We start from the raw sequence: 17,015 nt of genomic DNA, 5'->3' as shown, positions 1-17,015 counted from the left end.
TTTTAGAAGCAAAAAGCAAGTAAAGAAATTAAAAGCTTAAAGGATCGAAAAAGTCGAAAGGACCAGCTAAATCGAGGAACACAAGCAATCCAGAAAATCGATAAATTTGTTGAGGAAGGCAAGAGACCTAATTGAAGGAATCGAAGGAATCATTAGAATATGATCAATTCAAAGAAATCTGAAGAGCTCAAATGGTCTGATGAAATATTTTATATCTTTTGAAAAGAAGGGAAGAATCTTTATTATTGAAGGATTAAGGGAGTCTGAAGGATTTCCCAAATTTACCAAAAACCTAGCGAGTCAAAAAGATGCAAGCATTTGAAGAAAAGCAAGAGAGATCTTAAAAGATTCGACCAATGTAAAGGATCAGGATAACATATAAACAAAGAATATCTTTTCAAAATTTGCATAACTGCGTTTATTTTTCATATTACGTTTTCCGTTGTCGTTATCATTTCATTGGAAGAATTCCTTTTCACTACATGCGATTGTTTTTTCCACTTCTTCATTGTTCCCTGCACCGATTTTTCATGGATTTCTCCCGCCGTTTCCTGCATTATCCGTTACAATACAGTCGACCTGCGTGCAAATCGACATAAATACATATAAACCACACATGCACAAGAGATGATACGGATCGCCGTGAGTGTCGTTGTTATTTATGACGGCGGGAACCCGCGCCTGTATATCTTCACCACGCGCTCTGTCATTTACTTTCTGAAATCTTTAATTTCCTTCTCATTTTCTACTTGTCAACTCGCCTTATTACCCGATATTTACCTCTACTTATCATCTCCGACCTTTTAATTTAAAATCGCTTGTATCGTTGATTTTTTATTTATGATCGTTCCGTCATTACCTTGTTTCAAATCTGATTAGCGTAGTTGTTTTCAAATAACCCCAACGACTCGGGGGAGGACGTACGGAGGAGTGGCTGTTGGTGTTCAGTTTGAAAGGAAAAGCGAACGAAAAAGATTGGACTTGTTGCTTTGCTTTGATTTCAAAGGTCATTTTCCGATTTTTCCTCGATACAGGTGTGGCGGCGGTCGCGTGCTGATGCTCTTCGTGAGGAGAGTGTTCACCTCGCAGGGTGCGTTTTTACAGTTTGAACACCATTTTTAAACCCGAACCTACTTCATGTTTTCAGCAAACAACTCTTTGTTACATGATCATTTGAACATATATGTGGATCAAAGCGCTGGAAATTTGGGCGGCTGCTGCTTCAGTCTCCGGATGGTTTATGGGGGTCTATTTTGCGCCTTGGCAGTTAATCTTTATTAGGAACCTGAGCCAAACTAAATGAACAATGTTGCGGTCGATGTCAACAAATCATGTTGCACTATTTGGCCATTATCTCTTACACAATCGGCGAGTCTTTAACAAGCACAAGCCGTCGCACGCCATCCATGCACGACAGATCCGTCCAAGTTCTAATCTTTATATACCAATCTAGAACCGTAAATCTGGAACCTATCGCGCCGCAGTTATAAAATCGTAATAAAAGCGCGTTGTAAATAAATTCCTTGTATCTCGCACACACTGAAGGATTTTTCTTTGTTGCAGGTAAGCCGATGAACACATCACGTGGACCTGTCGGAAGTCCCACTTGGAGATCGGAAGTGGGCGGTTTGATACTAATCAAATAAAAACGATGAGTTGTGTGGGCTTTTCACGCTGGTCCGAATCGGATATAATAAGCGCCAGGCACCGGCTTTTCGTATAAACAAACAAATGCGATTATAAAAGCCATTGATAAATTTGATTAATGATGATTGTACAAGAGAAACAGTACGTGTTTTGCGGGCGATGCGTTTTGTTGCGGTCAGTTCTCTTTTTGGTGTTTATATTATTCATAACAAATCCGAATTAGCCACACGACAGCTTTGCTGCACTTGCATCTGCTCGACTTCGGTTTTACAGCGAAAGCTTTGAATAATTGTTTACTCACGCAGTAATTTCAAAAACCGCCCGAATCATAAAATCAGATAGTTTTGTTGAAATGTTTACTTTCCGGATGAGTACATTTTGGAATCGACTCAAATAAAGAGGTTCGCTTCTATATTTCTAGGTTTTAACGAATCACCTCAAGAATTCCTCCAATTTGTCGGAAATAAAATTACCGCAAGTTTGCTGATTCGATTGTTTGGGGGCCTAAACGATGTCTGCGGCCAATTTGGGCGTAATGACAAAAATTGGTCCCCGTTGAATATTTGATAGCACGGAAGAGTGATTTGAACGACTATCAAAAACAGGAATAGAGAATGTCGGGGAGGATTGAAATATTCAACGGCGGCCTTCTTAACACAAACATGAGCCGCGTTCTTCTGAATTATTAAGCAACCACAATAAACCGACCATTTGTATGTGCGACGCAAAGTGCTACCGATATGGGAACGCTGTCTTGTTAATCGTTAATTTTATTGAGGCATCGAATACTTACCGGGCTCATTTAGCGAAGAGTCGGGAAAGTTATTGGCTGAACAGCAATCACAATCGACAAAAAAGATGTTCTCATTGACGAGTCATGTCTTCTGGTTTTTATCGACAGTCCAGTTTGGGAATTTCCTCTAAGCGTCATGATGGACGTCTCCTTTCTATGAGTTTTCGCGTCTAATTTAAAATTCCCGTCTGAGTCAATGAAATGGCCGTCGGCGTTGTGGAACAAGGTTTGGTCAAACATCCAACAAAGGCCGCAGTAGTCCATCAGCACCTACTTGGACTTACATAATCGGTGGGCAGTCATAAAGCGTCGATGAATGAATGCACGGGCGGCCTCTTTGAACGGACTTTGGACACGCGAGTCCTTCTATCTCTTTCTCGTTCGTGGTAAAGGGAAGTTTTGGGAAGCGGATATCCAACTGGAGCAATTAAGACATTCTTTTTTAATTGGACTGTGTCGAAATTAGCGCTTGGGCTTTCCCAGAGGTGAAAATTCTAAGCAGCTTTTTCTGGGAGCTTGTATTAATTGTTTAATTAGTGGAAGCGGTTGAAAAATATTTCTATTAGCCCGAGTTCTATTCAGTAATTGACTGCGTCATTCTGGTCTCATTTAGGAAATGTCGAGTCCTACAGTGAATAGTTGCGGCCGAACCGAAGCTAACACGTGTATTCATCCACTCGTTTCGTTATTTACTAAACACATTTACAAATTCTATGGCGTGCGCAAACAAAGAGTGTTCTACCTGCACATCTCTAAACAAACACCGGACCCAACATAAATACTGATTATGGTAGTGGTACACGCCTGTTCATGGATTTTTTTATTACCGCCAAATTGACTTCAATGACGAAGAGAGAGCTTTGAGCGACGATGATTGACATTTTAACCACTCCCAAAAGCAGGCTAGTTCGTGGAAGGACCATTGTGGACCCCATGTGGCAGAATTACCTAACCAAGGGACGCAGATTTCTAATCTCCAGTTGATGGTTTTTATGTTTCTCGCGTGGTTTATGAAGGTTTCAAGCGAACTATGGAAATTTATGCAAATCCAACTTGGAGCCATGCACCTTGGCAAGACAAAGGGAATTGTGATGCACGATTTAGGGATTGTGTCAATCATTTTTTTCCACGATATCGAAAGAATTGGGCACGGGAAACAAACCATCCGTGGCAATTCCCATAAAGATGGTCTTCATATTTCCTCGGATTCATTACCGTAAACTATTTTGATGGCGCTAGTCCGGCTAATAGCCGTGTCGAAATAATTACGTTCATGACGTTGGAAAGTGAGAAAATATCATTTTAATGTAGTTTCAAAGCCATTAATCGCCTCGTTAAAGTAGATGACCGAATTGGCCACCCACTTCGCCGTTTCCAATATTGGGTCAGCCCTCGATTCTTTCACTTTGAAAAAACCCTCAAGGGCGCACCAATCGTTTACCATTCGGCGTCAGAAGTCTGCCACAGTAATTTGTTAATCGGGATGTCTACGTGTTTACTTACGTCGATAATCGGAGTGTCTGGTTCTGCTTTTAGTCAAAACACTAGCTGGTTATTTGATAAAAGAAGAGATAAGAGAATTTACGGCCGATTCTTGAGAATGGAGCAATTTCCGTCAATCTGCTCACAGGTTTTACCTACCTACTAACACGCAGTGACATCTGCGTGTTGGCTCTGGGCCACCCACATTTTTATAGTGGCGGCCACTCGACTGGCCTGCGAACGAGATTTTTTGTCCGGTTTCTCCCCAAAGACATTGTTCTCAAATTTCTGGTGGTGGATTTCGAAATTAGCGTTCCCGAGACTTCTAATTGGGGCCTAATTAGAATCCCGATTTGATACATTCCGAGCAACTCGTCGTCGAAGTCTTTCTCGCTATTTGATGTCAAGTTTTGATCAGAAATCCGTCGCGAAATTATGTTCCCTTCAATCAGAAAAGCGTTTTTCGTGTCGCGTAAAATTTCCCCCGCTTTCGAGCTACGTAAATCGTATAAACCAAAACAAAATAATAAAATTTTCGCAATGTAAATGGAGCGATTTTTCCATTCCGTCTAAACGAGCAAATAAATAACACATAAAGCGTGCTTGAAGTGTTGCCGTGGCAAATCCATACAACGAAAATATTTCCTTTTTGAACGTTTGAATTGGGAAATATCGATGCGAAAGAAATGCATTCGTTTCGGTGAAAAGGAAATCGAGGGGTGGTTTCGTTCCCTCTAAACGGTCATTTTATGTTTAAAATTTTTCGTTTTGTGCGACGGGGAAAGTTCAGCCACGTGTAACTTTTATCGGTTTAACGATAAGAGAAAAATGTATTTGCATAATTGTGGATAATTTGGGTTAAGGTGGTCGATTTTCAACCGCTTAATTCATCTCGCCAGGAAACACGCAATATTTAATAAATAATTTTACGAGTGTAATTTTGTTATTTACTTGTGCAAACAATGTGGTTGCAGCGCAAATTTCTGTGTCGAAGCGAATAGAGACCGGACACGCATGTTAATTGATTTTTTTTATATTAATCTCGCTGCTGCACCTGTTGTATGCTTTTTAATTATTGGGACAAGGATTAACGTTATTTTTAGACTTGTTTGGAATAGTACTGCAGTCGTTATTTAACATAATTAAAAAATTTAAAACGCATTTTAATTCTTATTGGTGCGAACAGAGTTGATAATTTCTTATCAATTATCACGACACCATAAAACGAATCATTTGTGACCCACGACGTCATCTCTTTTCGAGTTAATTATTTCAAGCTTACCTCTGTTGTTTATTCATTCTTTCTCGGTTTTGCTTTTGGTAAAAAATCAAACAGACTGAAACCTACTCAAGTCTATTGAACTTTGTTGTTTCCCATGTTCGTAGTAAATCCATACTTCTTCGATTTGCATATATCTCCATGTCGCAAACGGCTTAAAAATCACGGAATAATCTGCGTCTTGGCATCAAATGTTTAATACTTGAAAGACGAGAAGCAGATTTGGGCGAGGAGGTATAAGACGAATAAGCGCCTCTCCCCAAGTCAAGGGGACATTAGTGGGGCTTCCGGGAACATAATCCCGTAGTGACAGCAACCGCAGATTTTTTCCATCAAGCGTGTCTGAAAACTCTGCAAATTAACAGATCTTGAGATAATTTTAAGATCATTCCTTCTGGTGCGTTTTAACGACCGATGTTAAGACAACTTCTGTTTTACACGACATCCTGTTTAATGAGATGCGGATGGTGCATTAAAATTTCAAATAAATCCAGTTGTTACAAGCTATTAAACCGTCATTAGAAACCTGTAGGTGTACAAACAACATCTCGGTGACACCGGAGTTTTCTTTCACGGTCAATTGCTTCAAATATTTGTGAAGGCGAGGGAGCGCTGAAGACGCCGCGGTCGACTTGCTCACAATACAATTGACCATCGAAACGAGGCAAGGGTGCGAGTGATCCGATAGTGTACAAATCTCTTTGGCTCATTACACTGAACATACGTGACCGCGACCGCCTTCGTTATCACGTTCTGTCTCGAGCCATCATCGTCATTATCGGCACCAAGGCTGCGTGGAAATATCGACATGGAAAAATGCACGCAGAGGCGCTAACGCTTGGGTTATAATTACTTTGAGTGGAAGAAGCGTTTTTATCAAGGCCCGAAAGGGTTGCGAATGGGGAAAAAATAAGAATCCTTTTTAATAATTCCGACGATATATTCCTTTGTCCTGCTCCAAGCAGTGGTAACGTGCGATCTCGTCTTGTCGCATATTCTAGTGGCGGCTGCAAGTTGGTACTTTCATTAGTTCTGAAAAGGATGAGCTTGTTGACATAATCAAGTGGAAATTTTCCAAGTATCCAAGAAGCCGAGACGTCTCTTTAGCGGTCAAACTCGAAATGATTCTAATTGGTAGTTTATTTGCTTTCAAGTCGTATAAACTCGTTATTAGCAATTCCCTAGCCATAAATATGTCCACGGTAATGTTGTGATTTAACGATAAACGCATAGGTGTTCAGCGTGTGGGTGTCATTGTTTCAGAACGTTGTAGCGCGCTCCGGTTTGTCTCAAGAAGTGATCTATGTAACTTAGCCAAGGTGTGACGGCTACTTCGTTTGGAAAACAGGGGCATAAAAATGCCTATTTATGGCATTACACAATCCCACCTAAAAAATCAGAAAAATTCTAACGAATTCCCCATTGTGTGGTCGTCGATTTAAGACCCTGTCACAGCGATCGTTACGGTATCGACTCCTTTATAGAATGATCGAAACGCTTCCGCGAACCTTGCGGTTTTCTTCGGGATAATACCGAAAAGGCTTAATAACTGTTTTTTTACTCCCAGTGTCCAATTATAAATTTCCACGGCGGATTACCCTCGCATGATTAAACAAACACAACGACATGTAAAATCACGGCGGACGGAACAAGATGGCGGCCCATCCGGCGAGGCTGTGCAGTAATGAGGCGAACGAGTGACGGGGGCGGGGGTTGGCGGCTCTTTGCCGGTTCAACGAGCAGAAATTGATAGGATAAATTCCGGCTCTGAATTGGTCCCGACCAAGCGTGAATCGTCTGGGGCGCGACGAGCTGGTTATGTGCTGTACCGTTTTACTTGACGTCGAGACGTGCAGAAACTACCCCCTGGCGCTGCACCACGATCCGGGGACGTCTTGAGCGAACTGGAAGCAGCGTTACGAAGTTTCGTGCTTGGATGATCAGCTTTTTTAAAAAGCACAAGTCTCAAGTTGTATTTTGATCAGTTGGAGAACATACCAATTAGATGTCTGTTATTTCAGCAGGATTGTGCAAAGTTCAAAGGCGGTCACAGCGTGTTTATGCCAATGAGATGAAAATAATGAAAAATCAATAATTATGTACAGTTCCAGAGTGCGAATAGGTGGAGTTCGAGCGTTTGTTTCTTGCACGAGAAATTACTATGCTGTGCTATTGGAGGTGTTATTGGTTCTTCGCAGGAATCGCCCCCTCGGAGCTTTCGAATTTTTAAAGCATAATAACACGGTCCAGGCCACACCTATTATTAGAAAATTACATTTTGAATCCGTGCACTTTTTGTACCCCTCCGATTAATGAAGTTGCAGCCGCCCGAACCGTTCACTTTCATCTCCACAGAGAAAGAAAACCGCTATAACACTGGTCCACTCTACGAGTTTGTGATTGACACTTTAACTGCGCTGTCTGCCTTTACAATGAGACAGGCTCGAAATTTGTCACCTCCTGATTTAACTGAAAAGCCGCTGAAAAAGAACAGTCGATTGACGATGGTTTTATTCTTATCAACATCCTGCGATATTATTTCTTTTAGTGCGGTTAAAAAGCCAAATGCTTTAGAAGTTGAAATTCTGGCTTGTAGATTTTGGGATAGTTTGTATAATGAAAAATTCCTAAATTCGATTCGTCGTCTTAAGGAAGCTCCTCACGTGTTTTTGCTCGGATTCCCTGCGGATTTCTTTGCAGACTTGGAGTGGGCCGGACCCCTCCGGGTCCGATAGTATTTCATTATCCAGGGAAAGGCAATACGCTGGCCAGTTATTGCATGCAAATTCCTGAAGGCGAGTCGAGATGGTCGGTCGAGAGTCCGTTTCGCCCTCCCGGACCAATGGACGTCCTTTCCAATAAAAGAAAACAAGATCCCCAAAGAATTTCCTACATTTTAATGGCGAACTCTACGGCGCGACTACTGTGTGATGGTTCTTTTTATCTCCTTTTTGGGCCGGTCGAATTTTGAAGAGGATTGACACAAACTTTTGATGGTATATATATATTCTTTAATTCTACAGACTAACTTCGTGATCGACTAACTACTAACTACTGACTACTGAATATCGAATATGGAATATGGAATGCTGAATACTGAATACTGAATACTGAATACTGAATACTGAATACTGAATACTGAATACTGAATGATTTTTGAATGATGTTGGGGGTACAATTATATAGCTTCTGTTATCACTTAGACCCATGGACCTTCGTCATGCAAAGCATACATAATTAGCCATAATGATCAGTGATGGGTCCATGAATCATCGGTGGGATCATAACACTCCTCCCTCCTAAGTTTTTTGATATATGTGTGAATACAAATATATAAAAAGTAAAAAAACAATAAAGATAACATGGAGATATAAAAAAGGGAGAACTACTTAATAAATGCTTCTGAAATTTACATTATGAGTTTCGTTACTAGTTTGTTGAGGTATTTCAATCGAAAATTCACTTTGTGGAACAGTCTGCTGCACAGTTTGGGTATTCTGCAAACTTGACACTTCACTTTTGCGTTTTGAACACTTCGGCACCAATTTGTTTCTGTAGATGAAAGTGATCATGGCACCAAAGACTACGAAAATGAGCGACGAAAATATTATCACGGAGTGGTCGACGTAAGTTCCTAGGATAGGTTTGTTGATTTGGTCCTGTAGTACATCTGAAAACATCTGGAGTTGATGTTTGGCATCATGGAGTTGGTCTAAATCGACGGTTCGGAACATCACGGGTTTGGTTTCCATTCTGCTTAACTCCTTGATTTTCCCTGGGTATTTGACATTTCTCGTTATGTCGAAATTAGGGATGTAGTGATGAACGATGACGGTTTGGTTATAACTTGGTTTAAGGGATGAAGACATAGTGCGACCTACACAACCTGTGCTTAATCGAATTATTCCGACGTTTTCTATGGTTTTGTCCGTAGAGTCCTGTTTATCGAATTTGCAGTTGATGGTGAGGCTCGTTGGCTTCGAAACAATGTACAACCATTCGTTGGGTCCAATTTTGTGATAAACTTCGAACTGTGCTTTAATTACGTTGAGATGACAATTTGTTGGTACTTCATTCGAATGTTCTACTTTAGGTGTAACTTCACAACTTGGATTTGAGGTAGTGGCGTATGTCATAACATCAGAACATAGTGTTATCCTTTCTTCCAGTGGTTGGCAGTTGGAAAGATCTTTCAATCCAGCGAATTCGTCTTTATCTATGCTGATAGTCAAGTAAGGATAGGAAGGCGTTATAAAGGAATATATGTTAGAGTTGTAATGTTGAATAGGTAGAGGGATGACTTTAAAAAGATTATAATTTTTATGATCAACTAATGGAATTTTGAGAGAAAAGATTAATAATTCGTTGTTATAAATTGCATTAAGTTTACACAGTGAATATAGTTTGTAGATATCACTATAGTCATTCAAAGTGACTGGAAAAATAAAATCTGTACTAATTTTTATAGTTGAAAGTTCTGACCATAGGTCTTGAGGATTGATTACCTTTGGATATATGATGTTTAGTTTAGCAAACATTATTGACGTTATGAGGGAATCGTACTCATTACTAAGTTCTACTATGATTTCGTTTAAGAGATCGAAATGTTTTGTGATAGAGTCTAGTTGTTCTAACTGAGTAACTCGATCTAAGACATTATTTGAAAATTGTTGAAATTTTCTAAAATTATTATTAATGTTTTCTTCGTTCGCTTTGAGGGTAGTAACTGATTTATTATAATTGTCGATTGTGGAAGACATGATTCGAATTTGTTGTTGCATGAGAATCGCTGTTTGTTTTTCGTTGTTTGCTAGTGACTTTATAGCATTATCATATCTTTGAGCATCCGTTGCATCGGGGGTACCAAAAAGAAATTTTAAAACTGTTGATGCTCCGTTAATTAATCCACGGCGTTGTCTATTAAATTTATTCGTTAGAGTGTGTCCGACTAGATGTCTGATTGTATCTGATTTTTCTAGCAAATGTTTGATTTGATTTTTCATAATTCGAATTGAGTTAACGCAGTAAGCTGAAGGGAATTTGATCGACGTGATTGTTTCGCATAGATTTTGAGAGTTGTTAAAAATTAAATGGATATAAGCGAGTTTGTTAGAGAGAAATGAAATGTTTTTGAAAGTGAGAAGAGTGAAATGGTCGTTGCTTATGCGAATTTGGCCTAAATCTTGATAAAAAAGTCCTGACTTTTGTTCTATCGGCGTTATTTCGAAGTTATTCGTCGGAAGAGACGTTGATGTCTTTGCGAGTGCAAGGAGTAGTATTATTTGGATTCGTATCATCTGAAACAATGGTTGGTTTTAATAAATTTTTGTGGTACGTTTGTTCTTTATTTTTGATTTTTAGGACTACGGTTTCGTTAGCGTTTACTCTGATTATTTTAAATGGTCCTTTATAATGTGGTGAGAGTTTTTGAGAAGTTCCTGGAGTTGTTGATTTGCTTTTTAAGTAAGCATAGTCACCGATTTTGAATTTATAGTCGTTTGTTCTTTTGTCATAACGGATTTTAGATGTTTCTTTAGAGTGATTTGCATTTAATTTAGCGGTCTCGAATGATTTGTTGAGTCTCAGTTGTAATTGTTTATGGTAGTCTTCATATGTGTAACGAAATTCTGGTGTACGGGTGATTGAGTTTGGTAGTAGTGGTTTGTGTCCGAATAACAATTCGTAAGGAGAAAAATGTGTAGTTGAATGAATTTGACAATTGTATGAAAACATAGCTGTTTGTATGAATTGATCCCAGTTATTCTGTTCTTTGTTGACGAAATGTTTGAGGTAGTCTTTAAGAGTAGCGTGTGATCTTTCTAAGGCACCGTTACTTTGGGGATGGTAAGGACTTGTCGTAATATGTTTTATTTTGAAAAGTTTATTGATCTCTTTAATTAAATTTGATGTGAATTCGGTTCCATTGTCGGTTACTATACTCTCGGGTGTTCCAAATATTAGTATAAATTCACAAAATTTATCTGCGATTGTTTTAGATTCATGGTTCGGTAATGGGTATGCATAAGAAAATTTTGTTAAATCATCTTGTAAGGTGAGAATAAATTTATTTCCGTTTTCCGTTATTGGTAAAGGTCCTACTATATCCAAAAATAGCTTTTCGAATGGTCTGGATGAAGTCGTAGTAATTTGCATTGGGGCTTTAGTGGGATGTCTATTAATTTTGTTTATTTGGCAATTTCTGCAATTTTTTATGAATTTTTTGATGTCGTGTTTCATACCGTTCCACTTGTAGTGTTCTTTTATTCGTTTGTAAGTTTTGCTAAACCCGGTATGTCCTGAAATAGAAGTTGAGTGGTTTTCGGTTAAAATTTTGATTTTCTCGTTTTCAGATGTTGGCGTTAGTTTTTCGGATTGAATTATCGTAAGTTTGATTACATCGCTAAAGAGGAACGAAAGCATGCTGTTAAAGTTTGTCATTTTAATTTTTGTATTGTAGTAAGAAGGATCTTTGATGAAGAGTTGCCTTTCCTTTTCTAAATTAGCTTTATCGCAGAGGTTGATAAGAGAATAGTAAATGTCTTGGTAGGTGGGTTGATCAAAATGATTTAAATGTGTGATTAATATGTAAGTTTTAGAACTGTTGTTTTGTAAAACAATAACATCGTGAAGATTAATATTATCTGCATTCAATACATTTAGATCGTATTTTTCATTTAGAGTTTCGTAATTTTTGTTGTCTGGATGTAGATCTTTGGCTATAAATAAGACATTAGGACTTACGTTAAAGATATTTTCTTTTATTGAGGAAAATTCAATTGTTTTGTCGTTTTTGTAGTGATATTCGAGAAATTTCGAATACTGTCTGTCGTCAGTGGTTATGGGTAAAACTGGATTTCGTGACAGTGCGTCAGCATTTGCGTTTAGACGACCAGGCTTGTACACAATTTCATAATCAAATTCACTGAGTTTTAATTTCCATCTTAAAAGTCTAGATGATTGATCTGAACAATTGAATAACCATTGGAGAGGACGGTGGTCTGTGATTATTCTGAATTTTTGACCATATAAGTACGGACGATATCGCTTGACAGCAAATAAAATAGCGAGAAGTTCTTTTTCAGTTGTTGAATAGTTGATTTCTGATTGATTCAATGTGCGTGAAGCATAAGAGATAGCTAAGTCTTTGCCTATTTCGCCTTGGGATAAAATAGCACCAATTGCAAAATTTGAACTATCGGTTGTTACGATGAAAGTTTTCTCAAAGTCTGGATACTGAAGTATGGGTTCTGTTGTTAGTATTTGTTTCAATTGATCGAATGATTTTTGTTGTTCTTCTTTCCATTCAAATGTATGATTTTTCTTTAAAAGGTTTGTGAGTGGTTTAGCAATTTTTGCGAAATTTTTAATAAATTTCCGATAATAACCTGCTAGGCCCAGAAATTGTTTAACATTTTGAACTTTGGTCGGAATGGGAAATTTAGTAACAGCTTGAATTTTCATAGGGTCAGGTTTCACACCTTCTGCAGATATAATATGTCCTAGATATGTTATTTCTTTTTTCATGAACTCGCATTTGTCGGGTTGAAGCTTTAAATTATTTTCGCGAAGTCTCCTGAATATAGCCTTTAGTTTTTGTTCGTGCTGCTCAATTGATGAAGCATAAATGACAATATCATCAAGGTACACAAAACACTGTGAGCCTTGTAATCCGGTTAAAACTGTATTCATCATTCTTTGGAATGTTGATGGAGCATTTTTCAAACCGAATGGCATACGAGTGAATTGATAATGTCCAGTGTGTGTCGAGAATGCTGTCTTATAAGCATCGTTTTCATCCATTTTGATCTGATGAAACCCATTAGCTAAATCAAGAGTTGAAAAATAACATGAATGACCTAATTGATCCAAAATTTCTTCGATGTTAGGAATTGGAAATGAATCACCGACTGTAACTGAATTTAATTTGCGATAATCCACAACAATGCGCCACTTTGGTTTACCAGAGCTATCTACCTTTTTGGGGACGATCCATAGTGGTGCGTTGAATGGTGAAGTTGAGGGTTCTATAATCTTTTGATCGAGCATTTTATCAATTTGGTTAGATAATTCTACTTGATGTACTTTTGGAAAGCGATAGATTTTTGAACTGATTGGTTCTGAATTTGTTGTAATGATTTTATGACGAATTGCATCTGTGTGCGTTAAATGATCTCCTGGTAGTTGAAAAATATCGTTATAGTTGTGACAGATTTTAATTACAGATTGTTTTTCTTCGTCGTTTAAGTGCTCAAGTCGAAGATTGGCATCAAGAGTTTCCAATCTTGTTTTAATGTATTGTTTTTGATTCGTGATATTTGACTCGGATGTATTAAGAAAAATGTTACTTCGGTCCTCACTGAATTCTTCCAGAAGTAAATTTATATGATTTACTTTTACAAATTTGTCTGTAGTGTTAACTATTGTTGTTAAAGCTTTCTTGTCTTTGTTTACAAATAGGATAGCTTTTGCCAAAAAAACACCATCGTGAACTTTAATTTCCGGTGAGAGTCCAACATTTAAATTTCCTTCGTTAACTATATTGACTTCAATAACAGTTTCAGAACGCGGTTTTAAAATTGTTGGTACGGAAGTGTTGATCGAATTGGAACAATGCGGATACAGTTTTAGTGGGAATGGCAAAGATTTTAATTTTAATTCAGAATTACTCAAATCAATTACTGCTTCTTGTTCGGTTAGGAAATCGTTACCGATAATACCATCGTAAGGAATAGCGTTATCACCTTGGACAATTTGGAATTTGATCTTTAAATCGTGATTCTCGAAATGAGGTTCTAAGGAAACACTGCCTGCAGTTAAAATTGCATTATTAGAGTCAATACCAGTTATCATGGTGGTATCATTAGGATTATAATTTAATGATGTTGTCTTCAACTTATCGGTTTTTATCAGAGAGACATTTGCACCAGTGTCAACAAGAAATTTGAAATTGATTATTTGTTTTTGATTGTTGAAATGAGGAAGATTTACAAATGTAAGATTTGACTTGGATAAATCAATATGATAAGAGGATTGTTTATTTAAAAATTCTCTGTCGATATTCTGCATACGAATTTGATTTGATTTTTTGAAATTATGATTTCTTGAATGCGTATCGCTTTTTAGTAATGTGGGATGTCCAACAACGCGACACTGATTGCGGACATTTTGGCGTTTAAATTTACCGAATTTGATGAAGATGATGTGGAAGGTAAATTGTGTGAACTTGATTGATTTTTGTTATTATTATATTGTCGTTTTCGACATTCTGAAATCATATGTCCTTTATGTTTGCAATAGTTGCAGAATTTTGAGTTTTGATTTGTATTTTGATTTTGGCGATTAGAGTTAGTCGTACTATGGGAATTAGAGTTAGAATTAGAGTTAGTTTGTCTTTGTGAGTTTGAATAATGGAACTTAGATTGATCACGAGAAGAGTTTCGACATTCTTGAGTTTTATGACCTTTTTTCTTACAGTAGGAACAAAATAATGTAGAAGTGTTACCGTTGCAATGTGGATTTCGGGCTAAGAGATATTTTTCTTCTGATAATGCTTCGCGTAACGCATCATTTAGTGTTTGCGGTTTTGATCTACGTAAACAATTCGAAATAGCATCATTTGAATGTAAAATAAATCGTTGAAGTGCAATTTCCATTATCATAGCTGTTCTACCTGGATTTTGGATTGCATCCTGTAAAGCTGATGTGTTTAGGGCGATAGTTTGTAGATTTTCAATACGATTAAAATAATTTTGAACTGACTCATTTTTATTTTGTTTAATTAAATTTAGTTCTTCTAAAATTTGAGATAAATCGCGACGATCACCGAATAATTGAAGTAAATAGAGATTTAATTCTTGCAAGTCTTTGAATCGTCTGTTTCTTGTTTGAGCACGAGCTGAACCTTTTAGTTTCGATTCAATGTAAGGAAGTAGTAATTGCTTCTGTTGATCATTGCATAATGACCATGCTTGTGTACAATCTTGAACAAAATCATAGAGTTTTTCTCGATTTCCATCAAAGACGTCAGAAATGATTGCTCTTATATCAGATAGATTGAAGGTTTGGACAGAACTTTCATTTTGATTTTGATTTTGATTTTGATTTTGGTTTTGATTTTGATTTTGATTTTGGTTTTGGTTTTGATTTTGGTTTTGGTTTTGGTTGGATCGTGTATCGACCATCGTATAGATAAGTTAGAAATTCGTGGTCAAAAGAATAATTCCACTTACCGTGAAGATGACTCGGATCTAGAAGTTTGTTTCTTCCTTTTCTTTTTCGATCAGTAGACTTGAAATCAGGTTGCGGATTTTCAACAAAGTTGACCGTATCTTCCCTTTTTCACAAGTTTTTCTGCTCCCGGTTGGAAATCCTTAACGACTGCGCCAGTTTGTGATGGTTCTTTTTATCTCCTTTTTGGGCCGGTCGAATTTTGAAGAGGATTGACACAAACTTTTGATGGTATATATATATTCTTTAATTCTACAGACTAACTTCGTGATCGACTAACTACTAACTACTGACTACTGAATATCGAATATGGAATATGGAATGCTGAATACTGAATACTGAATACTGAATACTGAATACTGAATACTGAATACTGAATACTGAATGATTTTTGAATGATGTTGGGGGTACAATTATATAGCTTCTGTTATCACTTAGACCCATGGACCTTCGTCATGCAAAGCATACATAATTAGCCATAATGATCAGTGATGGGTCCATGAATCATCGGTGGGATCATAACAACTGCAAGCGGAAGCAGTTCCGTTGCTCGTTGTTGCGTCTATCTGCAAGACGGGCTATATTTAGATTTTATGGTGGACTGGATGAATAAACAACTTGTTCGTATTTTTCTTTAATATCTTTTACGGGTTTTCCATCACTCGTCGACACTAAAACAGACGAGGATGGGGCGGAAATCGATCAGGGGGCCACGAAGAAACGGTTTTGGTTTCGTCGTCTTTGCCGCTTCCGTTGTGGTGGTCGCGCTTTAGCCGCCCCGGCAACTCAAATTTGAATCCAATGAGAATTCCTGCAGCTCTTGATCTTTTCGTTGGTCTCGTTTACATCGCTGATTGTGCTGCGAGAGCCGCCATCCACTCACTGCCCTCGACGGCGCACCATTCGAGCTGAAAATAGTAGAAATAACATTTGGTTGCCTGCGTCCAAAAGGTCGCCTTCCCCGTCTCATAAATAAACTGCAGGCGATCAGGCGGATTTTTCCCATGCGGGTGCAGGTATATAAACGTGTATATTTTCGCCAAGTTTGGTTATGTAAAGTGGCTCACGTCGGAGCCCCTTTGTCAATATTCCCTACATATGGATGTATGTGTTTAACACGCGCCACTGCGAGGTAAGCGCAAAGAGCGCGTCTTATTGTTGGAACTGCTTCCTGTTTACTTATTTGAGAACTTCTCTTATCTAAACCGAGCTTTTCTTTAATGAATTATACATCCAGCACAAACATTTCGACACGAAGTCGAGCAATAAACCTAGAGATGACGAAATCTGGGCAAATTTGTCGTGGAAATTTTTTACTGATTGCTGTGGGGCGTGCGTTACAGAGGGACCGGTATTAAAATCTCCCTGTGTGACATCCCATATGTCGTGCCTTTCAGCGGACAGGATTATCCGTAATTACGCTTTTTAAACATCGAGCTGGACCATTGTCGCAATTGTGGGAATGAAGGGGTGGCCCTTGCTCTGTTCCTGATCACGAGATCACTGCCGTCAGATAAGATAAACACGAATTGATAACAATGACTTGATAGTACACCACTTGCAAATGTCATGTCATTAAGGGTCGGG

General features: G+C 38.1%; 2 protein-coding genes across 4 annotated transcripts in view; one reads left to right on the top strand and one right to left on the bottom strand.

The window, feature by feature from the left end:
* The window catches only part of pan (transcription factor pangolin), an 85,012-nt gene that overhangs the window by 37,599 nt on the left and 30,398 nt on the right, over positions 1-17,015 (top strand). The window lies entirely within an intron of this gene.
* LOC148179700 (uncharacterized) lies at positions 8,190-16,104 on the bottom strand. The gene is made up of 2 exons (XM_088029254.1): positions 15,431-16,104; positions 8,190-10,498 (listed from the first exon to the last, which is right to left on the bottom strand). Exon 2 carries the CDS (start codon positions 10,496-10,498, stop codon positions 8,591-8,593), a length of 1,908 nt encoding a protein of 635 aa, XP_087885380.1. The 5' UTR covers positions 15,431-16,104; the 3' UTR covers positions 8,190-8,590.

Source organism: Gnatocerus cornutus, chromosome 2 (assembly GCF_029298725.1).
Source record: "Gnatocerus cornutus isolate USDA-ARS CGAHR chromosome 2, icGnaCorn1.1, whole genome shotgun sequence".
Lineage (NCBI taxonomy): Eukaryota > Metazoa > Arthropoda > Insecta > Coleoptera > Tenebrionidae > Gnatocerus > Gnatocerus cornutus.
Note: the sequence above shows the minus strand (reverse complement) of the source record. Positions and strands in the feature narration are given on the sequence as shown.

Coding starts and splice junctions, on each gene's coding strand:
- LOC148179700 (XM_088029254.1), bottom strand. CDS start 10,498: ATGATACGAATCCAAATAATACTACTCCTTGCACTCGCAAAGACATCA.